The following is a 27678-nucleotide window of genomic DNA, read 5'->3' on the forward strand; positions in this document are numbered from 1 at the left end:
CACATTTAAAGCAATGTTTATTAACATGCACTGTCCCCATCAAATAAAATGTGTCTGCACAAAACCTTACTTTTAAGGATATAAACATGGTTTGACTCTTTTACAAAACAGAACAAACTGCTTAGTAAAACAAATGCCTATAAAATATACTTTAATATCAGAATATTTTCCCCACTTTGCAGGACTGGGACTTATGATCTCAGTATTTATAAAATCCTGTTTACCAGTTTAAAGCCTTCCTGTTATTTCACAGTTCGGCATCATGGCAAGAAGTCAGTCCTTACAGCAAGCTGCAATAAAAAGTCCTGATTTTTCTTTATTCATACATTCAATCTTCTACAATCAAGACAGCTGTCTTAGATGTGAAAGCATTCTTCCTTCCTTCCAGTGGAACATTAATATATTTTTTCAAGTGATGTTAAAGTCATGATACATGCATGAACATTAATGCATGACAGAGTAAAAAAGCACCTGTGGACTCTTACCATTTCTGTTTTTATTGAAAATATGCTCAACTTCAAGTATAAACAATATATTTTCTGGAATGGAAAAGTAAAAAGGGTTGCTACTGCTCGGTATTTACATGAGGCCAATCTCTCCCAAATATACAGTTTCATAAATATCATTAAAGAAAAATATACAACATATTGAGAAAAATAAAGCTCCAGTGATGTGTGAAAACAGTTTTAGAAGCAGCAACAGACGGTGCGGAAGCAAATTATTGCTGTGACCATTTGTATTAATAGTCGACAAATGTTAAAAGGAAACTCTTTGGTATACGATCAGAGACTACTGATAGTGGAGCTCTCTCATCGATGAGATGCCTGTAATCACTGCGATAGAAGCAGTCTGTTTTGTTTAGATCCTTTTTGCTTTCCTGTGAAATTACAGCTGACAGTTTACATGATTAAATGATAACAGTGCTACAGTCATTATAGCAAAACTAAGTGGAAACAAAATAGATGCTAATAATAATAAAGTAAGACCTCATCTTCAGTTGATAATGGGGAACTATTTACAAATTTACATCAACTTTGTATCATACAGTGCAGAAAATATCCAATGTACAAATACTGCAACGCACCTTTTTAAAGACTTTCCCCTCATAGCCTGAAATAATGACCAATAATATCCCTTTTATGTGTAATTTGTGGTAACTATACAAATGATCACCCAGTGCCCCCTATAATGAAAACATTGTGCAGACAAGTTTGTAGTTTGAGTGTAAAAAAACAGGATAAAGGGATGTTTAAAAGGGTCAGATAACTGGCAGATATATTTTCCATGTGATAGTTCCTGATAAAAATTGACAAAATTCACGTTCATGAGCTTGTGCTTAAACTCTGAAACTTCTCCCGTAAGCTCTTCACTAGGTTACTTTCGGAAACTTTCCCTGAGCTCAGGACAGCTGATTTTGTGGGACAGTCTAGGCTCTCCTGAAGGACAGTGTCTCCATCTTGGAGTTTGCCGGTTTCTCTTGTTATTAGAGACACCTGACTGGAGGTGTAGCAGCTCCTCACAGGGTCCTGCAGGTTCTGTACTTCGTGGAGGGGAAGAGACCCAAGCATGTGGTCCAAGGAGCTCCACCTGCACAGCAGGGGTTGAAGCTGAGGCCTGGACTGGGGCTCGGTCCAGTCCTCTGTCATAGAAGATGGTGATGTAGGTAAGTCTGTCAGTGTTGTACAGCTGTTGTACATGTGTGAGCAACCAGTACACTTGTTCGTACAGCATTCCAGCGTCCTGTTTGGTGCTTTGTACTTGGAGCGCAGCTCTTGTACGTCAGGCCAGTGGAAGGTGTCTGACTCTGGGCTTTGTGGGCAAGTTACTGTGCTCTGGGAGCTGGCTCCAGAGCTGGGGGTCTGTACTGGACTTGGGGAACGCACTTCATGAATAACTGCCTGATCACAAGTGTTCAAGGCCAATGTCAGGTTGGGTTTACCTGCATATATACAAAACACAAAACAGACAAACATTCAGAAAATGATTTTCAGTTTTCTCCTTACATTAGTTAAAGTGGCAAGTTACTGCAAAAGAAAGCAATGTGAAAATCATCTGTGATTTATTTACCCTTTTTTCTCATTTGTGTCCTCTCCTCGTGGACAACAGGCATATTCTTGAGTCCTTGTTGACTTCCGGTTTCTCGGGTCCTCTGCCAGATCATAGGTCTGTTATTTTTGATGCGCTGGCTGTACTGACGTGCCAGCTGGAACACCTTGTTTTTCATTTTTCCCATATCTTGTAGGATCTGGTCTTCATCCACACCCGTTCTGAGGCTAATGATCCTAGGCAGCTGGATGTTCGTATCTTGAGACATGGGGGGTTTACATGGCTTATAATCCAGACCAGATTCGTCTTCTACTGGTGGAAAGTTTGAGGTTGGTGATGAGACGGAGGAACCATCTGACAAAGTGCTTCTTTCAGACTCTTCTAAAATCTGAGGCGTGTCAAAGCTGATATCGTGTGTCACTTGTACTGTTGAGTCATTCTCTTTCTCCTCTACAATCTGCTGGACTTCCTGGCTCTCCTCCTCCAATTCCATGTCTTGCCAAACCTTGAGCATGTCTGATGAGGGTCTGAACTCTTCATCTGTGGCAGAGGAATCGGTGAAACTCTGAGCTCTTGTTTTGGATTCTATTGATCTCTGTGGTGCAATCTTTTGATTTGTTTCAGTCTTTTGACGTTTTTCTAAGCCAGGAAGGTCAAACACAGACCAGGAAGTGGGCCGGCTATGAGAGAGGCCTTTTCGGCTGGCGGGAACAGCCTGCTCTTGAGGAATACTGTTGAGCTGTCGGCTCAGGTGCCTGACCAGACCTGCTGGAATATAGGAGAGGCTTTCCCTGCGCTTGATGCTAAAGTTAGCATCTTGGTGTTCAGCATACTCATAGTATCTTCTGATCTTGTGGATGAGGAGGCGATCCTGTTTAGACAGAGTGGACTTGTGCTCCCCTTCGATGAGTGCAGTTTCAGGTACGGGTGTTGACAGATTCACCTCTGAGATCACGTGTAGCTCTGGGGAAGAGCTGGCCAACACATGGGTCTCTTTTTCCAAGTCCATGCAGGCCGAGGGGCTTTTAAAGACATCCTCGTCTGTTAGGGGTGAAGGACAGGCCAGGGAACCCAGGTCCTCTGAAACCAGGCTGCTCCGTCTGGACAGGCTGCTAATGAAGCGCTCCGCAATCACACTTGCTTGGTCCAACACAGAGGAAGGCAGGATGCTTTTATTGTCCGACAACACCTCCTCTTCCTCCTCTGAGAGCTCCCCATTTGTCAGTACACTCGTCTCCTCCACATGGAGACCCGAAGAATCACTCCCTCCTTCCTCCTCTTCAGTTTCTCTATAAGTATCCACAGGTTCTGGGGTTACTGCTTCTTGCATTTCGGAAGGGGAGACAGGAGACTCAGTGCATTGGGAGTAATGCGTTTCCAGTTGATCACTGCTCTTTTCTTGAGGGACACAGTCTAGAGGGCACAGCTCCTCCACAATCACCTGAAACATGATAGGCGTGTTTACAAAGTGGGACGTAATGAGTAAAAGAGACATTATGGTGACGAGCACTCTCTGTATGACATTTACTTAATGGACCTTTTCAAAGTCAACTTGGCAGTTTATTCTAAAGCATCCACAATTTATGATGCGTACATTAAATAATATGAGTCCCACTTAAGCTTTATCACACTGACCCATTTCATGTCCAATATTAAAAATGTGACGTCACTGTTATTGCATTCACAGCTTGGTTGATAATAAATCCTTATTGGACCATTTCTGTGCCCCATGGCGAATTAAATAGTGAACATGGTGATGTCTGTGGCTCTAACAGTGTTCATAGTGCTGATGTCACCCTAGTCAGCCATTAATCTAAATTTGTTTCCAGGTGTTGCCTGTGCTTGTGGAGTGCCTGCATTTGCAAAGCATGCGGCTTGGAGCTGTGGGGTGGAGATAAGGTTAGGAAGAATAACAACCTGCTGTGTGCTCTGCTCAGATGCAGGAGCTTCTTCACTAAGTTACCATAAGAATCAGGTAAGAACTGCACCTGGCCCCTAAAATCAAATATTGCCTTTCTCAGTGAGAGTGCTGACCACTGGACAGTAGTGTGTGTGTGTGTGTGTGTGTGTGTGTGTGTGTGTGTGTGTGTGTGTGTGTGTGTGTGTGTGTGTGTGTGTAGTTTTAATTTGCAGACCTACAAATATACAGAAGGCAATAATATAGCTCCAGGCATGATTTAAATGGCCTCAGACAGATGTTGTACCCATGGCAAAGAGCACATATTTAATTTACTTTATTATCTATTGAAGTATTGAATCAGCTTGCTCTCATTTACAGAGCGAGTCACAGAAAGAATGTCATACAAAATACACTAAGCTTAGAAAATAGGCTTAGCAACAAACTAAGCAATCCTAGAGGCATGAGTATAGACAGGCATTTTCTGACACAGTAAATACAAGTCACGTACTCTCACAGACATGTCAATAAAGCCTGGAAATGAGGCTGAAAGATTGTGTGTACAAATGTACCTGTGTGCTGAGAATTTCTTTCATAGCCTCATCCCCATGTTTTTCCTCGTGGCTGTGAGATTCCTCCTCCTCTCTTGGTGCTGTTTTCAGGTCAATTGTATCTCTGCTCTGATCATCCTAATGGAACAAAACATGACACAAGTTTTTATTCTCCATGCTCCTAGAGACCACACTGAGGCAGCATGCAGCAGAAGTATCTGTCACAGGAGACAAACATTTCCTAGATAATTACTGTGTATTCAAGTCACCCTTGAAAAACCCACTATAATGGTTATAATGAAAGTCTACCAATTGAAATGACATGTATTCATACATATTCAGAAACAATAGGGGTATAACAATTAACCTTAACAAAGACTTTGTAATTATGAAAAAACAAAAGGGGAAATATGATTAGGAAATATGATTATCAAAGAGCTAAGCTCTTGCTATTATAATGATCATTTAATTAGATGGCCACATTAACCTTTGAAGTCAAACATTTTACAGGGAATACTAAACCACTGGTTGTAATGCAAATCCATGCATGGTTCAAACAGCTTAGGCTTCATTATCAATCATGCCCCTCCCAAAAAAACACACGATGAAACACAGCACACTGTAACTACACAGATGAGGAGAACATGCAAAAGTGCATGCACAGTGGGATGACCTTCAACTCCAAAGGAAAACAACACAATCAAAGACATGCACCAATTATGACTTTTAGGTTTTACCCATACAGTTTTGGAGTTCACTGTTAGCAGTCTGGAAGAACTTCAATCAATGTGCTTCAATAGCATGAGTACGAATAGACATTCAGTGTGCACAGTGCAAAAGGTAGCAGGTGTTAGTTGGTTGTGTTTATGAAGAAGGAGCGGGATAGGGATGAGAGCCCGCGTGGGTGAAAGAGTGGCAGAGAATATTGGCAAGCCGGTGGAATAGAGCAGGAAATGGGAAACCTGTGGGTGGCAGAAACCCTCACCGTTGTGAAGTGAGTAGAAAGCAAAGCCCTGGCTCTATAGTGCCAGCAGGAGATGGCTGCCAGCACTGAGCTGGCAAAGTCGGCTACCTGGTCTTCTCCCATCAGTAAATCTTCCTTGTAACTCTCTCCCTCCTCCTCCTCCTCCTCCTCCTCTGCCTTTTGTAGCTCCAGCCCCCCATCACCGGTAGAGCCCAGTTTCAGGTCACTGTCAGTAGGACTTTGCTGCTCCAGAGAATCCCTTATAGGAATGAGATCGTCCACACATGGCCTCTCAGCCTGGGGCTCGCCTAGACTGGAGGCCAGCGTACTGACACTAGTGGCTGGCTGAAGGGAGCACATATCCCCCAGCAGTGCACCCTCACTGTCTGCATGCTGTAGCGTGAAGTCATAGACATGTGGTTTGTTATTGCAAGGCCAGTGCTAGAGCCATCTTGTGATTGCAAGGCTGTACATGGGATGGAGTATTCATAAAGCTGCTTTAGCTTTAGGTGAGATATGGTTTTGTAATCCAGGGCAAGTCAAAGTATGTTCTGTGAAGATTAGTTTTGCACTCTCTCATTTTTGGTTGGAGTTCTTTCACAATTAGAATGTTAAGTTTGAACTGCTGAGTCAAAATTGCTCAAACCATATCTCACCACAACACACTGACCTAAATAAACTGCTTTTCTACAACAAAATGAAAAAGCGTATCATGGTTTTAAAAAAAGACACAACAAATGGATTTCTTACTCACCTTCAAAACAGCTGGAATAGAAATGAAAAAATAGAAAGATAAAGAAGAGGACATGATAAAAACAAAAACAAATGACAGTGTCAATAACTATGAAAAAAAGCATGCTCAAGTCAATATGATGAAATAACCTGAAGACCATATGCATCTCGTACAATTACAGTCAGGACATAATCTCTGTCTCCACAAGCAGGGAGTGATTGAGGCAGTAGTTAGTCTGGGCCAGACTTAAGGGAGGCCTTGTGATTAGATAAATTCCAATTAGAAACATTTTCCTCTTACAGACTCAAACTGGACATGATGCAATTAGCCAGGATGTGATGACCTACTCCCTCACCGAGATGGGAAGGTTGACATGAAAATTGCTTCTTCATTACACTGGTTCGAAAAATTGATCTGGACCAGGAGCAGAGGAGAACCGGGGACAAGAATACAGAGGTTTTCTCTTTCATTATGGCCAATTAGAAAAGATGAGAGCAGGAAGACGCCCAGATCTGAAGGCAAGGCTCAGTTTGACTATTGAAAAGAGCTTGTGTATGACAAAGCCTTCGACCAATGTGGCATATAATTAAACGTCATTATGGGTGAGGCCAGTGGAGTGGGAGGCTTTTGATTAGATTTTTTTTTAGGTGTCTTTGTAGAGGAACAAAGCAGAAGCGCAATGGAGACATGTCAAGCTTTCATTCGATAGATAGGAAATAACCTTGGGAGTGGGCTGTGGGGCTGCTGGGTCTCTAGAAGGTGCCCAGAATGTGGATCTCAACTAAACCACTGTTAATGAATCTGCCCTTTTGTCTACCAAAATCCAACCAATGTTACAACAACGTACCAACCTTTCGTGCTCCTTATGATTTGTTTTGCAGGCTCTAGAAAGAGAGAAATTGAAAATGGGACAATAAACAATATTTTCCATTATGAATGCTTTTTAAACATGAAACCTTTTTAGTATACATAGATAGATAGATACAGACAGAAATGTTTGTTTGTGAGTTTATAAATACAAGATGGAGTGTGGGGGTGGGGTGGGTCTTTTACCTGATCTCCTCCTCCCATTTCGTCCTGCAAGATGGAAGTCTTCAGCTTGACAGGACTCGGCTCTCTTCAGCCTCTCAGGACTGTAGTGGTACTTCCCAGGATCTAGGCAACGAGAAGATATGTCATTATACTCAGAAGTGCAATTACAAAAACTATTTTCTCCACATAGATGGACAGGTTATGAGCTACGCCTGGTAAATTAAAGGGCATTCCATATTTTCCTCTGAAAATTAACCAGCTTCCCTTTTGTAAGCGGCATCTTTGGTTGCTACGGCAACAGTTAAATTGCTCTCAGCATAAGAAAAGTTACTCTATTTGTAATACTTACAGTTAGAATTGTCCAGGATGGATTCTTTTGCCTTTAAAGAAAAGAGATAATGATGAGATAATAACACGAGGCAATTCTACAGTATCTAAGGAGAGAAATCCTGTGTGAGGCGACGAGGTTGTTTACCTTCGCTGGGACGATGGTGTTGTGGTTCTCCAGAATGAGCCTCTTAATGTGATGGGCCCAGAGACGCTTTTCTTCTACTGACTTGGCCTGGAAAAACAAGCACTTGTCATTTAGAAAGAGCCATTTACGATAGATACACTAAATACACGCATGCATACAGAATAGAGACATAATACAGTCAAAAGCAGTGGCACTTAAGTGTTTGAATGAAATATTGTGACAAACCCAAACATCAAATGCCTGTATTTTCTTCAATTATCTGAAAACAATAATATAAATATGAACAATACATGAATAGTCTTTGTTTAAATTACCGTTTTGCGACTGTAACTGTAACTGTGTTGCAGGGGTGAAAAGGGTGGACGGTTACGGGTTTACTATAATTCACATTTACCTGCGCTGTATGGGGTTGCTTGGGATGCTTGAAGTGGATGACACTGAAGAGCAGGGGATCCTTGGCACTGTCAAGTAGCATTAGGGTGGAGCACTGAAACCACAATCAGTGCAGTGATGCAGGGGAGTTTAAACCCAGCTGAGTTAGCTATTAATTTGCTATCTTACTTAAAAAGACAGAAAATATGATTTTTCTGTTACACGCAGATCACGTTTCTCTTTGCCTACATTCTTTTTTTCAAATCTCTGATCAATAAAAAATAAAAATGTCAAAAACCATACTGAGATGTGGATCTTGTAGACGTAGTGTTCCCCTCTTTTCTTGGTAATGAGGAGCATCCTTTCGAAGAGGAAGAGTGTACGGGTGTTCTTTGCCCGTAGGACATGAAATGTGCCCTCCAGCACCAGCTCTCCATAGGTGGTCAGGTCAGGACCCTTCCAGTTAATCAGAAGAGACTGTATCTCCTGCAGATGCACATAAAAGCATAAACCCCCTCACATACACATTCTCAGCCAGGTTCCTTCAGCATGAAAGAAAATAAATGCCAACGTTTACTTGTAATTTTTATAAAAAATCCCTGCAAAGAAAATCAGAAAGGTGAAGCAGACACTAGGTTAATGACTTAAACCAAAGATATCATTAAAAAATTAAAAAGTTCAGTCTTCACTTGAACACTCAACTAGACTCGATAGAATGCTTTGATTGCCAAATTGTGACAAATTGTGAGGATTAGTTTTAGGCAATATCTGCTCTGAGATTTGGAGCTTTAAAATATATATGTACGCACAGGGTCTCACAGGGCTGCTTTATTAAGAGAAACAAATACGTGGAATAACAAATGGAAGAAATAACTTTGGTCCCTCTAGGCTCCCAAAGAGTTATAGTGGCACTGAGGGAGTTCGAGAGTACAGCAGAGGTAAAATGAGCAAAAAGGATGAATGTTTGACTGTGAGGAGAGAAAACAGGGAAGAAGAGAGAGAAAGAGAACTGCATGCAAATATACATTCACTTTCTATGGTCTGTGTTTGTATGGTGATTCCAGCTGACCTGAACTCTGACTGCGTGCTCATGTTTCCTCTTCATATCGTTGATGTACCAGGCCACTCCTGTCATAGTGTCTATGGCCTCCTGAATCACGTCATACCCCTCCTCATATTGGTCAAAGTGCTTTGCAATTTCCTTTAAAAGAGATTAGGCACAATGAAACAAAGAAAATCAGTCTTTCTGTACAAGTTGATTCTGAACGACAGAATCATAACTTTATTAAGCCCTGGATGCTGCATTGAAGCAAAAATGATCGCTGTGGGCATTCAGTACCTGAAGCAGTAGGTGATACTTCAGGATCCTCTGGACTGGCTTGAGCAGGTAGGAGCCCAGTGGGAGAGAGCGCTTCAGAGCAGCCTGACGATCCCTAAAAAACTTGGCCAGAGTTTTACTTCTCATGCAATCGGTCAGTGCTGCTACTGAACTGGAGGAGCAGAGAATGACATTTAGGGACACATTTCCTCTGGTAACATCAACAAAAGGCTACTTAAATATAATATTTCCTAGATACTTACTTGGGATAGTTGGTGCAGTACTGGGTGTAGATTTCAAAGTATTCACTCTGGGTAAACAAAATGAAGACAAACACATTAGTAAGGTTTATGTCCTTGCAGAGCCGATATTGCTGTGAGAAAGATGGCCATACTCACCTTATCCACAAAGCATCGGGCGATGGCGACAGGATCATTCTCACACATGTCCAAGGACTGCAGTAGTTCACTGACGAAAAAAAAGAGAAAGTTGGGTGTTAATGGATGTGTTAATCCTATAGCCATGTCTCCAAGGGAAAACAATAACCACAAAGGAAGGAATAAATAATGACTACCGGCTACCATCAATAAATCAATACTAATGCTTTTCTATGGAACTGACTTCAAGTTTGGCTTTGGATGAGATTTGACACTTGTTAAGAAATATCACCACTAGAGGGCAGCATACATACATGTTAAAAATGAGCCTTCTTGCATGTCAAGACTGAGCGTGAAAAACATGCATTTGACATGGATTTAAACATGCTTACAGTTCCATCAAAGACAAGCTTGGGAAAACCGAATCTTGAGAGTTATACAGTATTTATACGGTATTCTAATCTTTTACATGGTGTGACATCGCCATACAAATGAAGGGTGGATTCGTGGAAAAATAGTACTTAGCACGAAAGCTATCGTTAACAAAAAGGATCAAACACAATTCATCACGCCACGTTCCATGACTTAGATCAAACACTATGGCTATAAGCAACTGTGTCACCATGTTTATGGTACAATGACAGAAATCTTGGTGTTGAAATGGGGCACAGTGTCAATATTGTTTCATACTGCATGATTACTTTGTTAACAATATTAAAGGTTTGTGAAGGAGGGTTAAGTGCTATGAAGTACAGAAAGTTCTGGATAAAAGCAAGGCACTTCATCAGTTAAACATAGTTTAATGTAAGCTCTGCAAAGGTTTGAATTATAGTATGGTAACATACTGTTAGTAGGTCATCTACTGTACACGCTGTACTGTACAGCGTGTACAATAGATGGACTATGAGATTCCTGGCAGGGTGACCAACACTTTTAAAACACTGTAGAGAGACTAATCTCTCTCACAACAAAAGTCTGCTTTCCCCTGTGCAACATCCTGCAAATTGACACAACTGTGTTGCAAAATGAAGTAAACATGTGGCATCTGTTCACAAGCTGACACGTGCATGCCTTCACTGAAACAAGACATTAAAAAAGACAATATCACCATCTTGATTTCTAAACAATATATTAAAAAGAGCACAACCATCTAACTGTGGTGTAATCTTTTGACCAAAATGGCACTACATGCCCTTCGAATCCAAAATCTTTTCTGTTGCTTTTGTACAGCTGGTTAGAATTTCATTAAAAAGCAATAAGAATCAAATCTTCCCTATATGGCTGTCAGTGCTGTATGATAGCCTTGGCATTAAGAGGCAGGGTCCTCACTGTGAGAGGAGAGAGGAATGTTAATGTGTGTTTTGGCAAACAGTGTGGTCAGCAATAAGCACTTGCTGACATAAGATGATTAAATGTAAAGCTAGGCTGCAACACCATCTCTGTGGCTCTCACATATGTGCAAAAAAGTGTGTTTACTGTGGTGTGTGTTGCTCTTTTGTGCTCACTGCATCCGTTCTGAGTCAGTGGAGGAAATGTGGAGCACCGAGTGAAATAAGCGTCATGCATTCATAGCATTCCTCATATCCTATTTTCAACACTTCAAATTGTGTGAAAGTATTCCTCACCCAAAGTAAGTGTATGGGGGAGTCAAAATTTCTCAACGCCCGTCTCATCTGCTGTGCCAGGCTACCATAAATCACTGTCTCTTCAAGTGTAATCAGTAGCTTAACTGTTTCTCTAAATATGTTTGAGTAACACTGTTTTTTTAGGGAGGGGAGACTTACCTGTTGAACTCATAGATGTCCTCTATGTTTCCAAACAGAGCACACACTTGCTCTGGTCGTATGGGAAGGTTACTCATATCGATAATGTGAGCCAAATAGTCCTGGAAAAACAGCAGTAATCAAGTTATATTAAAAAAATTTCAGTATTTGGTAACATGTGTAAAGCACTTGCACATTCTTACCAACAGAGGGAGTATAATAATAGAGAGACAATTTTCCCCTTGTGCCCTCCTTATATTCTCTGTGATGAGCAATCTGTTTTCATGTGACATTTGATTTATCCAGCTGATTGCTACAGTGTCTGACATCCTTTTCATTTAATGTACATAAATAGTCAAGTCTTCAAAGCTTTTTCTGATTTCAAAAAAAGAAGGACCATTACTTCATATGTTAGTGATGTGATCTTTAAAGAATCCTTTTAAGGATTTGTTCTATTACTAAGGGCCAATGTGTGCTTCTGGAAGAGGTTCTGTCGTACCCAGACCATAAACATCATCACAGTTTGTTCCCCTCCCAGGACCCGACTTTTCCTTGGTCTCAGGAGTATTATGAAGTAGATAAAAATATCCTAAAAACACAGAAGCCCAATATGCCAACATCTGGTTAATCACCATGCCCAATTACACACTCGCGTGTCATACAAACAACTTCAAACAAGTCAGCACAGTCAGAGGAGTATGTTGACGAGAGACAAACTCAGACACAAGCAGAGACTAAATGAAGAGTATATCAGTAAACAGCTTGTATACACACTTAGCAGGACACCAGATTAAGAGAGCAGTCATCATATCACTCTAGTGAATGAACTGCAGTTGGTCATCGATGGAGACTCATAGTCTCATAGTCGCTTATAGAAAAGCTCGTCACAAGAGTGAACACCATACACACACGTGACCTTTAGAATAGCGTGAGAGATATACTGCTGTGTATGTCTCCTAGCTTATAGTGCTAAAAGCTGTGATTTATTAAAAAATAAGCAGGACTGTTGTGGGACAAAGTGGACACATTTTTAAAGATTTAAGAATTACACTGAGAGTAATATGTTATCTCAGCTCCTTCTGAGCTCATAAGTGCAGACCGCATTCTTACTTTAACTATGTTGAGTATGATTGTTCAGGGTGTGTTCAGGCCAGGTGTTTGGGATGTTTTTAGACATGTGAGACCAACTGGGTCGAACAGCTGTTCTCAAAACTTTATTCCATGGATAGACAGTTGAGAGAGAGACAGAGAGAGAGAGATCTGCAAGTGAGTGATAAAATACATCCAAAGGCAAGGATGGACACGGCTTCAACAGCTGCTTGTGGGCTCAGTGTCAATATCGAGCTGAAACTTTGAATTAGTTTGCTGAAGAAACAGTTTCACACATATCTGTCAGATTCAAGCCTTAGTGTGAAATTAAAATAAGTCATATGGAATCAATGTTATTGAAGCCATACTGTAATCACAAAGGATAACAGATACATCTGTATTATAATAAGTTCCCACACCGTATTCTATGGAAAAACCCATTGCTATCCTTTCATCTGTGTTATTTCTCCAGTTGGCGCAAAGTTGGAGGGGTTTGTGTTGGCTGGGAGCTTCCTGAGAGCTCAGGCTAGGCTGGAGCTCGCTGCAGGGCCTGTATGACCGGGGCCAGACCAGGCAGGGCTGCTGCGTCTGTCAACTGAAATACTTAGAAGTCCTGGAAGTGTTTGTCAGGAGCAAGCCGTTATTCAAGCTGAGGCAAGGGGAGCACTCCCTCCCTCCTACAGCAACTGCCAGACGCCAGCAAGTCAGAGACAAGGTGAGGAGAGGTGCGATCTGGTTTACTGCCAGTCTGTCGCAGAAATACCTCACGTGTTAAAGACATTACCATCAGTGCAGTGGGGACTGTTTGACAGCAGCGTACTCCAGTTTCTATGCAAGACCAAAGAAGATTGAGGGATGAGGAGGTTTCTTTGTCTGGAAGTTGTTTCTATACCACAATAGGCAGAAAAGTGGTCTGTGAGTGGTGATATCATCCCTGGCCCATTTCCCATGCTTTACATCTCTATGATGAGATTTCTACTATCTCCAACTAAGATCACAAAGCTTGGGGTTTCTGCCATGAAAGACCTGCACTGTGTTCCATTTATGATGCTTTGCTTGAACTGCAGATATGAGTACAATCTGCTTTCCTAGGCTACAGGCTGTAAACTTTCACTGCTCTGTAAATACACAAAATGGTTTATATACAACACTATGGCCAGATCATAAACTGCTCCACAGCCTTGATCTGTATAAGCTAGAAAGCTATAAACAACACGCACAATTGCCAGATGTCAGACATGCATTTTGTCAACTGACTTATTTGTTTAGAAAGCAGGAGATCTGAAAGGGTAAAGTAAAAGAAAAATCCATTGGATATTTTACAAGTACCAGAATCATTTGTGACCACAGACAGCTGCTTGGAACACAGGAGACATTATTTGGTCTCAACAGCCATTGAGTCCAATTCCCCTATTTTGGCTCCTTGCTAGCCAAATTCAGTAAATCACCTCTGCAGTGTGCTGCAGACATTAAGTCACAGTTTCATATGAATCCAAGTCAAACATGTGCTTTAAATACACAGAATACTAATGATTTACTCTTTATAATATCAAACGGTTGGCTGGCAGTGAATGCTTGGCTGAAAGTGAAAAATTGTCACTAACAGAAAATTCAGTCAGCATAACCCTGACATCAACTCACCTCCACAATGCTGCGCAGGTCCTTGACGTACATGCGCTCTGTCTCAATGATCTCCATGACAACACGGTCCACATAGGTCAGCTTTGGGTTGGGCGCCATGGTGTCCGTGACGACAGGAGAGGCAGGGTTTTGGAGTATTTTGCCACTTGCCTTCTTGTTTGAGGAGGCGTTGTTGTTGTTCCACTGGTTGCTGATCGCCCTGGGCTCCAGATGTTCCCGCCAGTGGCTTCTGGAGCCAGTAAGGAGGGGACTGTGGTCCCCTGCTTGCTGTACGGCCGGGCTCAGTTCCAAGTCTATGTCCTCCTTGTTCGGGACGGGCGGGGTGCCGGAGGAAGGAAGGGCAACGGTGCTCCCAAAAAGGCTGTGACTATCACGGGATGAGCCAGAGGACAGGGTGGACACTAGGCTCACTGGACGTTCACCCTCTCCGTCCAGCGGCTCCACGCATTGCTGGCTGTAACAGTCTGGTCCCAGGTCAACGTTTGCACACTCATTTTCAGTGGCGAGGGGGGAGGACAGCTGAGGAGATTCTGGTGCAGGTGGGAACACAGACAGAAGAGAGGTGTCAGGAAAAACAGTATATCTAACTGACTTTGACATCTGGAAAAAAGACACTACAAATTTATTGTGGCAGCCTGTCAAGCATCAAGAGTGTTTCATATTTTAAAATACACGGTTTGAATTTCACTTCCAAACAACTGCTATTTTTATTAGTTAATTATATATTTGTATTTCTTTGCTGATGACATACAGCTCTATAAGGGAAAAAGTCTGTGGTCTGTGAATGTCAGATTAATGTAATTCTGAAAGCAACAATAGACTATTATCCAGAAATCAATAAAACACAGCTCAAGTCTCTGCATTTCTACTCAGACAACGAGGAGTGGTTTACAGTAAAAGGCCATAGTCAAATCATTACTGACACTGCCCAATTACAACACTGCGTATTCTATGGAAAACCCAGCCATTTCCTCTTGTTCTCCTGACTGCTGAAGGCCTAACCTTGGAAAAACAGAGAGAGGGAAAACTGATGAGAAGAAGAAAAAAAAAGGTGGGGGGGCGGGGGAGGGTGGGGGGGGTGACCAGAAGGTTTGTTTATATGTCTTTATTGGGCTACGTCTGAATTTAAGAGAAATTGAATCCATATTCAGTTTCACATCCTTCCTGGCCAGATGGGGGAATTTTCCTCACAAAAGTTTCCTAAATATATGAAGTCATAGCAGTGTGAGAATGGGGCACTGAGTGGCCACTGTGCACTGAACTCCATTTCCTGAAATATCTGGAGGGCAAAAGGGGTCAGAACCATTTTGCCAAGCTGAAGAAATGAGGCTTTGTTGTTTAAATTGACTTCAGACTAATAAATTGGATTGTATGAGGCACAAACCATCATTAAGTAAAACATTGAGTGAAATGACTAAGGTAAGTGATATTGCCAAGTGGGGATGGAGAGCATAATTTGGTGTTGAGAGCCCACAGATGTAATTTATGTCATGAGCCTGAAATAAACTCCCCTACTCCAGTGTTGACAAGCTTAAACTTAAATAATGTTCATCATTAGATGTGCATCATTGGTCAGCTGCCCACAGCTGATAACACAAACCTGATGCTGCACAGAAAAGGTATTTCAGCAGTCTGTTCGAGGTTGACAGATTCACTACTAACCAGCATACTCTCTTGACTTACCTCCCATATACAGTTTTATAGAGAACATACAACCTTTTATGGCTCTCTTTGGAATAAATTATGCTAAACAAGAAAAATATTTCATGTGTGAGCCTGAGATGTGCCTGAAGTCTTTGATTTATGAGACCCTGAAAAAAAAGGGTGACAGGCAGTTGGATGATGGGCTTCACATGAAGAATCAAACTGCCTTCCAGTTTATTCACTCTCTCGCACTCATATACAAACACACCTTCTGGCATCCTCAAACTTTCCATGAGTCAGTACTGAGCTCATGAGAGCCTCGTTCACACTGCACTGCTCGCTCCACAATCCACACTGCGCTGTCCCAACAACACAGTTCCCATGCAAAAACCTCACTGGGAGAGACGGATGAGCTGGCAAGCAGGAGCTGACCACTAGAGAAAACTCTGTTTACGCTCCGTGACAAATCACAGGATTGATGGTGTAGAGGGAGTGTAGTGGTGGGCTATTACACTCACTACACCACAATGAATTAAAATGAGGCATCTGCCTACTGTGCCACTTCTGTCTTACTTTTTTTACTTTTGAGCTGTGCTGTGTCCTGCATGCGAAACTCCCTTCCTCCTCTTCCTCCCACCCAATATCCCTTTATAATAAAGCTGCTGTGCAGACTGCAGTCCGTGCCAAGTCAAAGGAAAAGGGGGCAAATGGCACAATAAGGACTAAAGACAGCCAAAAATCAACACTACCCTTGCACACTTTCACTTTTATAGTTAGTATAGCTTATTCCTGCCTGCAACTGAATGCAGATGTGCTGGAACAGGACAGGAGGAATAGTAGTAGGAATAACATTTGACTTGTAATCTTGTAAGACGTGAGCACACACTTGACCCCAGTACCAGCTCAGCTTTGATTGGCCACTTCAGATATGGAGTCTGTAGGCAGGCATTATCTGCGTCTGATACCACACACCACATGTTTCAGGGGAAAAACAGCCATGATGGACCACTCACTGGGTGACTTTGTTGAAACAGACCGTGGAGAGGAATGCAAATGACCTGGTCAACGTGCAGGTCTGCGATAAGCCCAGCTCACGATGCAATCCAGTGCAAAGTGTTTCCATTCTGCCTGTCACTCTGGACAAAAGATGACTCACAATCTGCATTGTAGTCTACATCCTCCTATGACTCATTTACAGACAGTCCAATGTGCATCAGTCATACTGCAGTCCTATTAATATAGTAAATAGTAAGCAACCATTATCATACAGACAGTGTAAAAGTAGAGTGTCTGGTCTTACTTGGTGCCACAGAGTCTCTTCAGCATCTGCAAACATTTATCACTAATCTCTGAGGGATCTGTAGCCACAGTGGCAAGGCCGTACCCATTACTGTGCCACCCTGTTGTCAGATGTGGAGAACTGCAAACTGCCTGGTATCACAGTTATCTTTAAATTTATTTTTTAACTATAACACGATTTTGCTTGAGAAAAACGGAATGAACTTTTGTTCTATGCACAGTCTTTCCTACGGTCATATTTAATATGATCTCTATCTACAGATTGTATTTCTATGCTCCATCTTGTTGATCTCCTACTTTGATAGCTGTTGCCATGATGAATAGTAATTGTTGGGAGAGAATCAACATACGTGCATACATCATTTCTCTCTTCAGCAACAGAAATGGATCAAAAAGATATGCCCAGCTTTCTGACAGCAAATTTGTTGCCATTAACTTTATTGGAAGGAAAAATAATTCTTGGAATTCAAACTTTAAAAGCACAAATGTCAATGATGTTTTGGCAATAACCACAGGGAAAGGTCTATAAAAAGAAACCACCGTAACAGGCGCAGAGTGCAGTGTAGACTAGTTTAAACCATCTGTTTTCTGCTCAACCACCAACTGGCTAAAGCGATCATGTATAACATCAGCAGACACACTCTTTCAAATGGTCTTGTGTGTTTGAAAAGTGTTGTTTGAAACTTCTGATATAGGAGATCTTTGGAAAATGCACATAAATCCACATACTGACAGCAGCTAAATGCAGTATATGATCAGAGAGATTTAACACATGCAGGTAAGTGTTATTCTAGTGTGAAGGTCTGTACTTCACATTTTGACTTAATTTACAATATTTGTTATGAGTAGACTGCCACAAAATGTTCATACAGGTCATACATGAGGGAATGATGCCTTCACACCTACAGTATCAATCAAAGTGTGTGTATTCAAACCTTTGACTGGTGTTATACATAGTTCAAATTTTTTTACCATTTTTGTATTTATTTACAACAAATCACTCTCCTTCATCTTCCTTCTAAACAGCTCGTTGAACCGACCTATTAAATCATAACTTATACAGCACAGTTGCTGAGACACTTTTGCACGGTTAAATATACGATCCAAAGCAAAATTTCCATTTAAGTCAAGGCACAGTTAATTCATTCACACACCACATCTTCACACAGTATAACAACCTCAACACAACACAGCGCTCTCCTTTGTTTCAGCACTGCATCAATACAGTTGTTAACTCACAGATGTAACCATTAACCGAGTCAAGGCTGGAGAGATAGTATAGTATTTGGACTACATTTCAGACAGCCCTCTAACCTCAGTGATTCCCAGCAGTTTTCCAAAGTCCACTCAGACTCAACAAATACACTAGCAACACTGTTTCATTAACTAGTCTGTCATCCTTAATGGTTTACATTTGAGCAGTTGCTTGTGTGTGAACAGATTACTAATGTTGCTACCAAAAGAAAAATGCTTGAAATTCCCCCCCAAAAAACCTCCAAATCCCTCATTGTAATTCTTTGAATTCCAGTTTCCTGGCTGTTAAGCCGAGGTTAACATTTACAGACAAAGGTGTGTTAATGCTACAGGCATGACCTTCCTCTTTCTTTTGTTGCTTCCCTAAACCCAAATCCCCTGGACAGTAGTTTGCTTTAATGCAGTTCCACCGCACACTAATACAACCAGTTACCGAGTTAAAGTGTAAAGTTAAAGTAAACGTAAGGTGATTTTGAACCATGATAAAAACAAGATCTTTGACGCAAACTGTCCGATTGATAAGAAATTAGTGAGTGTGACGAGTATGGCAGGTGTTTAAGGATTTCATCATGCGTGTTTCATGGCTGAAAGCAGTCAGGACATTCACTCACTGACACGGGCTCGATGACTAATCAGTCTACAGCTAATAATGTAAAGTCTACACTTGTTTCCATTTCAGTCTGCCTAGCAGACGGTTAACAATGTAGACATTTCATGAACTACTCTGCCTCTGACATCACAGCTATATGAATGACATGCAGTACCTAATAAGGTGGTTCCGGAGATGAAGAGGAACACTGAAATGAATACCCCCAACACCTGGTTATTAACTTTTCTAAAAGGAAACAGTCACAGTAATGACAGAAATTATCTTTATCTGTCTGTGGTTGTTGTCTGTGGGACACAAAGCGTTCCTTTATATAGAAAATCTTCCAGCTTACGTAAAAACAATCCTAAAAGTGCTTAGTTAACAACAGACACACCTAAGGAGTCGTCACTAACATGCCAAACATAGCACAGACTGACATGATCTGGCGTATCGAAGCAACAATTATTTCCAGCTAAATATTACCACCTCCTCTGAGGACATGATAAGTCACAGCATGTAGCTATGACGTTAGTTGTTGCTTGTAAAATCCTGTGATGATGTGACTCGCATTTTCTCATCAGCTCATGCAAACTAGCGCCTATGCAGATAACCATGCAAATTCTTACAGAGGACATAGTCCAGTTTTATGTTTTCCAACATCTAAGACTGACTTTACGATGTACCTGTCTGTTTTAATGTGTTTTGTACTCACGCTAGGATGGAAAGAACTTTGTAGTGCATTGTCTAACATAGTGTCTATTTGCCTTCAGGTATTAGGAAACAAAGTAGACACAAACAAGGGTAATAATAACGTCAGTCAAAAGATTATAATGCTGGTTTCAACACAAAAAACAACAGACTAACAATCCCTGTCAAGTTGTATTAATTATATGTTTAAAATAAAGCATCACAACAAACGCACTGACTGTTGTAACTGATACGTGTTCTTATCTTCATTCTTTGCATACCTTAAGAGACAGCAGTGATGAGATTCATCCACCAAAACAAAAAGCCTGAAAGAAGAAGGTGTCAAAGTCCAAATCTGTTCCTTTAAGTTTGTCTCTGATCGCTGTAACTCCTGTAACCACACTCTTAATATGATGTACGATGAGTGGGCACTACACAGTAAAAAAAGGCGCTGTCTCCCAGTGAGACACACCTTGATGACTATTTTTGCCAAACTCCATAGGACCCCAAGTAGGACTTAATTCAATGTTTGGCTGTAAATCAATAACCTAGTCTTTGTGCTGAAGTTGCTGCTGTGCTATCCTGTCTGGCTTGCAGCCTTTTGCTTTCTAACCAAATTAGGGGGAAAAGAAACAGGAACAACACAGCCTATATCTATGTTCAGCATGCAAATCCTCACCCTAAAGCTGCTGAAACGCTGCACCAGACAGGACTCTCTTACCACTGGAAAACTGATAGCGGGTAACAGACGCCGCTCTGAAGCACCTAAGCTCCTCAAAGTATTCACTGCCTATGGCAAGTCTGTCATTTGCATCAGTTTTGAGCATTTTTCTAAGCACCAAAAACAAGCAAAAAGAGTCAGACTGACAGCACTGTAGACATGACATCCCACTGACAAAAAGCAAGCCCCTGCCTGCTCTGTTAGTAACCTGTAACACGGCCGCTCCTGCTTGATTCATAGTGACTCACGTACCAAACAGTGATGAATTTGAACCGAGCAGGACAATGAATCACACCTTGTGATGTTCCTCCCCAGAATACCTCAACCTCACAGGCAACAGCTTGATTATTGACAATAAAATGATGAAATACGGTTTGATTTCCTGTCTTGTGATATCTTTTTTTCTATACCCTTAACACATGAATGACTTTAACGAGTGCCGGTAATTTGGGATGAGTCTACATCAATCGAAGTGTTTTCAGTGAAGTCTGCAACTTGGAACATACCTTCCTTGAAAAAAAAAAAAACTCATAGTTTGGATCACATTCTTGCTGTCTTTCCATCTGTTTCCTTTTACTGTGCTTGTAAAAAGTAATTATTTTGTGGAGATTCCCACTGGCCATAAAGACAACTTTTACCTCTCAAATTAAAGCATGCAACAGGGTGGAAAACCTTACTTCCTAATTGGCTGATGAATATGTTCATTCACGAGCAAGGAAGAAGAAAAAAACCCTACAACAACTAGCTCAACAACAGACTGCTAATTTGCTAACTTATCTTTCCAAGCCGAGGGCACAGTGTGTGACCCTGTTTTCCTTTGCGGATAAAGAGAGAATGATGTATTGCGCTACATGTTAATAATGTCCTTCCGCCCCTCAAGATCCACTCAGAACTTCCTTCTTCAACACCCCTCCACAACCTCTGGCATTCACCTCCTCCCCCAGTGGCTGTTCGGAGACAGAGGGAGGTAGTCTTGCACTGATCCCCATGGGAAAAGCTCCTCCCCACCTGGCAACAGTGAATGGCTGCCCCTCAGGAGGGCAGGAGGCACAAGCATAGAGAGGGGCCTCCAGGAGTCTTCACAGACCATTATCAAACAGCATGAGTCAGAAGACTGGTTATTAGACACTGAGTCCAGATTGATTTCTTATCCCTTGATGGAGGGATGAATTTAAGTCTAATCAAGGTGTTTCTGCTTTAAACCGCCTTTTACCCACAAACTATTTTGTTTGATTTATACCTGCCTTTGGATTCAAAAGGAGCTTTTAATGCTGTGTTAATAATTAGCCTGAAGGTCGGTAAATAAACGGCAGTGAATGACAGAGGCTGAGTAAACACTTGCAAACTCAACCTGCATACCACAATGACAGTCAAGGTCGAAAAGGTTGTGCTGGGAAGCTTTGGGGGAATTCTGATTCTTAAAAATGAAACTAACTGTGCTTTCATTCAATTACTGTGTGTCGTTAAACATCTTGATACTTGTGTAAACTTTAAAAGATTTTTTAGATTCCTGAAATGCTCAGACATGATAAAGAAGGTGGCTAGCGCTGTTGCAAAATACTGCGTTATCTTACTTCAGTTTCTCATAAATCCTGATATCAAATGAAAAAAAAAAGAAAACCACACGTGTATGTTTGTAGATGAACCACTTATAATACGCAGGAAAAAAACGAGATGTGAGGTAGGTCAAAAAAGTCACCTCTCCAGCATTTAAGTGTGACATGTTTCAGAAAGATAGAATTTACCTCGCCAGCAATTAAGAGTGACATGTTTCAGAGAGATAGATTTCTCAAAGTAACAACAGCACAAAACTCCTCAAATTTAATCTTGTAAACCTCCCCTGGCTCTTAAAGGATCCAACCGTGCCAGCTGACCTCAGTGCATAGGCATGTGATGATCCACTTTGGAAACTCCTCCATCAACAAGCCCCCCCTCTAAGCAAAAGAGCATGTCAGGCACTAGCACACAGCAAGCCCTCCATCTATACAAATCTACCATTTCCTCTGGACAACACACACATGCCATCTGGGCCCAACGGAGGCCCGGAGGTGTGAATCCATTGTAAACTTTACCAACAGTTTGACAGTCTACAACCACACAGCTGTCCTTTTAGCACCTCTCTGCAGAGTCCACTGGTGGACAGGCTGGTGGCGGAACAGCTGTGTGAAGTGTGGAGGGGAGAAGTTCAGGGAGGACTCCGCTTACTTCACATCGAGCTGTTTATCACATGCAGCGTTATAAAGGGCGTGATGCTGTTTTTCTTGTAGTTCAGACTTTCAGATTTACTGTACACAGCACTCAAATGAGGAAATTGACATCCTGCTTTGGCACCTTGTTTTTTTGTGCATACATTAGTAAATACAGAGCAGCTTTGTTTTTTTCATGCTTAAATAAATCACTAGAAACAGTATTAAGTGCACTACATTTAACATTACTACGTCATTACTGTAGTTCAGCTCAGTATCTGCAAACAGATTACAATCTTTGAATGCGTTCTTGCTTACCAAACCACAAGTGAATGCTAAGTGTTATGTGGAGGAAGCTGATAAAGAGTTGTATAGGTTTAAATGAGTTTCTAAGAGGCCATCCGACAGGAACACCCAAAGCAGAGAGTCGAAAGGCTGTAACTAATGTGGGTAATCCAGCGGAAGAGCTCTATAGGAGGAATGCTATTGTAGGGGGGCTGTAAAATGATTTACATTAAAATACATTATTTTGTGAGGAGTACGGGAGTCTGAGCCAAACAATGGGATGAAATACAGTGAATGTGGGGCTGTATACAATCTGGTACAATGCTAGTGGTGTTATGTAATGATTTACATAAACATATGAAACAGTTAGAGTACAAAACATGAGGGGGGGGGGGGGGGGGGGTTTCGGTGACTTAAAAACTTTGCTGAACAGGAGTTGTTGCAGTCTCACCTGAGGCTGCTTGTGATTTAACGCCACAGGCAATTAAGCAGCGAAAGAGTTCCAGGCCAGGAGCTCCATTAACAAGCCCTCTCATAGACGCAGCCATCCCTGCCATCATCTATCTATGTCCACAACTCTATGCCCACTGGTCTGGAAAAGCTGCAGAGAATGGAGATGATCCGTCCGCCCCCCCCAGAACCCTTTTAAAGCTGTACATTCTGCACACACAGCTACATTCCTGCCAGGGGGTTAAGTAGGTCAGAGAGAGTCCTTATCTTTGAGAGTGAGCTGCTCCATGCTGCCTCAGACCTGTTGATGCCAGCCTGAGCCACGAGCCACGGCCCTTTGGATTGACAGGCTAGACGTACGCTAGCTTTTAAAAAGGGAAGATATTTCATCTATGGGATAAAATGATTGTAACCATGCTGGTTCACGTTCCACCACGGTGATGAAAGTTCTGGTTCAGTGGAAATTATGAGGTCTCTTTTGTGGCTTCCTGTCATCCAATTCGTCTGGAAAAAGACTTCAAAAGGAAAGCACTGAGAACAAATACTAAAAAAGAACATCTGGGTGCACCTCGGAGCAGAGCCGAAATATTTGTCTTTATGCTGATGCCATCTCAAGCCTACTAGTGGTGAAATAATCAGCTTCTGTTCACTTCATAACCCCTTTGACCCTTCAGAACAATTATAGCTGGATGATCACCACTATGTTTTTGTTGTTTACCTTGACCAGACGGGGAGGTGGAGGGGGATTCCTTTCACCATGTGCATTCCTCCTGCCTGTTAACCACAAGCATCCAAGCATCACCTCACACAGATAACACATTACCAGCTGGCCTGCCCCTTAATTACCATCTATCCATCCACAGCTGTGGGAGCGAGGTCAGTCACATTTTAACTCCAACTGGTCCGCAAACAAAAAATCCGTCTGGAAATGTTTCAACTGTGAGTGGGTGTTCCGTCAAGCCAAGGTGATTTCGTGCTAGACATCTGAGCGGCAATATGAGCTGCGGGTATGTGTAGTCGGCGCAGAGTGGCCTTTTGAGGAAATGAGGAGACAAATTTTCATGAAGGCGGCACACATCTTCCCCAGGCCAAAAGCCTCCTCTGGCCAAGGCTGAACCAAAGGGACAGGCGCAGAAGAAAAAAGGGAAGCATTGACACACTGGTATTCTTTAGCCAAAGTGGAAGCCCGGTGCCAAAAGTGTTCAGCGAAGAGGAGAGGAGGCGTGGGGGTGGTGCGGGCTGGAGGGACAGAACAGGCAAACAGATACAAAGAGGCCCTGTGTGAATGCTGTGGCTATGTGACTGAAGATAAAGAACACTAAAATAATATGTAATTTGAGCAAACCCCCCAGCATACAAGGTCAGCACCACTGGCTAGACCAACCATCTTAGCTGTCAGTGATTTTGACAGACTCTCGATTTGATGTGTGAGCGTACAGAGGTTTCAAGCTGTATGAAGTGGGTTGGCTGAGCTCCACAGCCACACAAAGAGCCTCTCTGCCAGGCCGGGACTGTAGGAGGGGAGTTCATTGCTCTCTCGGCTCGGCCTCTCAAAAGCCTCTACATTTCCTCTATTCTTCCCTTTCCAGCATTTTTCCATTTGCTTCTTCTGTGTTATGTTAGAGCACTGTCCGGGGTAACCAGATATACCAGTAGGAATAAACGACTTATTACAGCTCCATATTGTAAGACAGGTCAGTTCGTAGCCAGTAATTTTAGGAGAATTTTGCATTGATCTTACCTTCCCCCATTGGGCCCTGGTGGAGAGCAGAATGGGACCCCTCTGGCATGGCACTGGCAAAACAAAACACAAAAGCATATACATGTTGATCCTCCTTGGACTGTTCTTATAATAAAACACTAAGTTTCATTTTGACTGTAAGTTAGTCTCTTATTATTTTGTCAAGTAACCCTTGATGTCTTCTGCACTGGGCTGGCTCACTAAGGCAAGGCAAACTCGCCAAAGTCTAGTCATGTCTTTCTGTATATAATATGGAAATAGCTCCCATTCCCCTGCTCGCTGCTCTGGGTTAGCTCATGTCAGCCACTTGGTAATGTATAGTGTAGCCGGGGTAGAGGTATGTACAGGCGACTGTGATATGAGCTCTTGCTAATCGGTAGGAGGGCAGAAGAGGGACAAGAATGGAGTCTGCAAAGCAAATGTGAACCTCTGCGAGTACATTTTGAACTACAATGATACTGAGTAGGTCTTCTTTAATTGTAAATTACCTTAAAAATATGATATTATGAATGCTTGTTACGTATAATAGCTGATGAGAGCCTACCACAAACAAATACATTTGATATAATCTGCCCTGTTTGAAACAAATAGTGGAGTGTTGCAAGTAAATCTTTGTTACATCAAAACACGTCTCTCATTATCAGCATAACTGTCCACTGAGAATACAGGTTCACCCCTGGTGGCATGTATTTTTCTAATCCCTCATGCCAGGCAGTGGTGCTCTTAATGATGAGGTGTGTCCCTTTCGAGCCAGTGTGCTGCCAGTTTCTCACATCGCTGCCTCTCTGGCTCCTTACCGCAAATTAACATGGAAGACTGTGCATGAGAACTCCCTGTGATTCCTGGTGAGCCTCTGGCCTTTTAAACATCGCATTCTTGGGCCAGCTAGATCAGAGGAGCAGGAATTATTCAGGGATTAGGATGGGCATTGTTCCTTGTGCATTTACTGGCCGCTGTGCCGAGCTGACAGCCAGGCCAGCCGAGGCCAAACCCGAGCCCACTGCCCGGAGGTTCGCCAATTAAGATGTGCAGGAATGCAGGGAGAGAAGTCACAGCGCTGGATCCGCACATTAAGATCACTGCTTCACAGTAGAATCCCAGCAACTGCAGCCTGGACTGACGTAGATTTTACTAGGCATGAAAATAATTCAGCGGCTATAAAACTATTTTTTGTAAAGCACAACAAATGAAAAGAGGATAAATTCTTCTATCCCAAAATGAAATGTATGTTCAATTTTGGACTCACATACCAAATATAATTGACCCAGCCTGGAAAATATTTCAATTAAAAAAACTACAAAAGTCAGTGGGCATTGAATGAAACCTGAACTTTTATCCATATAAAACATTTTGTGCTTGAGGATCAATAATCTTTGAGAGCAAAAATGATAACAACTGCTGTAAGATGTACATTCAGTCAATGCAGCGCCGCTACAATGACATTCTTCATGAATGAAGCCTCCTCAGACACTCAAGCTCGGCCAATTGAATTTGAAGTGGTGGGGTAGTTTGACAGAGTGGGGTTCATGTTGAGGGGCAGGCTTTGAACTTGTCTCAGTGAAGAGCGAACCAATAAAATCCTCTGATAATCCCAACTACTACAACCTCTGAGCTAACCCTGCTTAATGACCAGACCAAAACTCTGCTAATCTGCCTTTTCGTCAATGAGAGGCTAGACTGAAATTAATGGGCTCAAAACCTAGATATACTCCACAAATATGGGTGTTAAGAACATTTTTCTAATGTCTCATTAAAAGCCGTCTGTGGGTGTAATGAGATGGTTTTGGTGGAGAAAGTGAAAAATGTTTGGAAACATCTAACAGGATATGGTAAACCAGTGCAACCCACAATCTTAACACATCTGGACAGAATTCAACAATCGTAACTCGTTAATGTCGACCTCCTGTTTGCTGACATATAGCAATTCCATATCGTATTTTCCTAGGGAGGGGGTACAGCCAAATTTCAAATCCTAAAGAAAACACTACATACAGACTAACATTCATACTAAGCTGTCCACCTGTGCTTGAATTAGCTGCCCTTTCACACAAATGGAGAGCATTTGGTTCCCACAGCTGATGACTGCATTACCCGCAGCGTGAACCTCCCTACATGGGAATCTGCAATTTGCCCCTTAATGGAAGACAGATGCTATGAGAGCCAATCTGATGGTTATTAAAAAAAAGACCTGCAATGGATCACTTCTTCAGATGGGCTGATAAACTTCCTTGTTCCTCTAATCGCCAGGCTTTATGCTGATCCACGCAGTCAAAGCCTGAATTCCTTTCTTTAAAGCACAACAAAACAGATGATTAAGGGGGACAGATGCTGGCCAAGATACAGCACTCATGCAAATAGAGAGGAAATTTATACTGAGTCATCAACACAAATGTGTCAAAAGCCTCACTCTGAAAAAATGCACACTAACACCTTGAACCAAGACACTGGACCTGATGTGTTAAAGAAAGAAGATCCCTGGGGGGGTGATCACTCTCTGGAGTATTTCTTTTTTTTTTTACCACTGACAGCTTGTCAAGATTATGAGAGAAGTGAAACCAGGGAAC

General features: G+C 42.0%; 1 protein-coding gene across 1 annotated transcript in view; it reads right to left on the reverse strand.

Moving 5' to 3' along the window:
- The window catches only part of LOC134001427 (pleckstrin homology domain-containing family G member 3), a 30889-nt gene continuing 3211 nt past the window's right edge, over positions 1–27678 (reverse strand). Inside the window, exons 2-19 of the mRNA XM_062441045.1 lie at positions 25115–25167; positions 14259–14788; positions 11550–11650; positions 9787–9856; positions 9652–9698; positions 9410–9560; positions 9140–9271; positions 8374–8556; positions 8093–8185; positions 7699–7785; positions 7573–7603; positions 7245–7346; positions 7043–7075; positions 6213–6223; positions 5480–5851; positions 4516–4632; positions 2068–3487; positions 1–1939 (exon numbers count right to left, since the gene is read on the reverse strand). Of these exons, the coding sequence (XP_062297029.1) occupies positions 1323–1939; positions 2068–3487; positions 4516–4632; positions 5480–5851; positions 6213–6223; positions 7043–7075; positions 7245–7346; positions 7573–7603; positions 7699–7785; positions 8093–8185; positions 8374–8556; positions 9140–9271; positions 9410–9560; positions 9652–9698; positions 9787–9856; positions 11550–11650; positions 14259–14788; positions 25115–25163 (4146 nt within the window). The 5' untranslated portion in view covers positions 25164–25167 and the 3' untranslated portion in view covers positions 1–1322. The remainder of the gene's footprint in view (positions 1940–2067; positions 3488–4515; positions 4633–5479; positions 5852–6212; positions 6224–7042; positions 7076–7244; positions 7347–7572; positions 7604–7698; positions 7786–8092; positions 8186–8373; positions 8557–9139; positions 9272–9409; positions 9561–9651; positions 9699–9786; positions 9857–11549; positions 11651–14258; positions 14789–25114; positions 25168–27678) is intronic.

The sequence above is a fragment of the Scomber scombrus genome, chromosome 19 (assembly GCF_963691925.1).
Source record: "Scomber scombrus chromosome 19, fScoSco1.1, whole genome shotgun sequence".
Classification (NCBI taxonomy): Eukaryota; Metazoa; Chordata; class Actinopteri; order Scombriformes; family Scombridae; genus Scomber; species Scomber scombrus.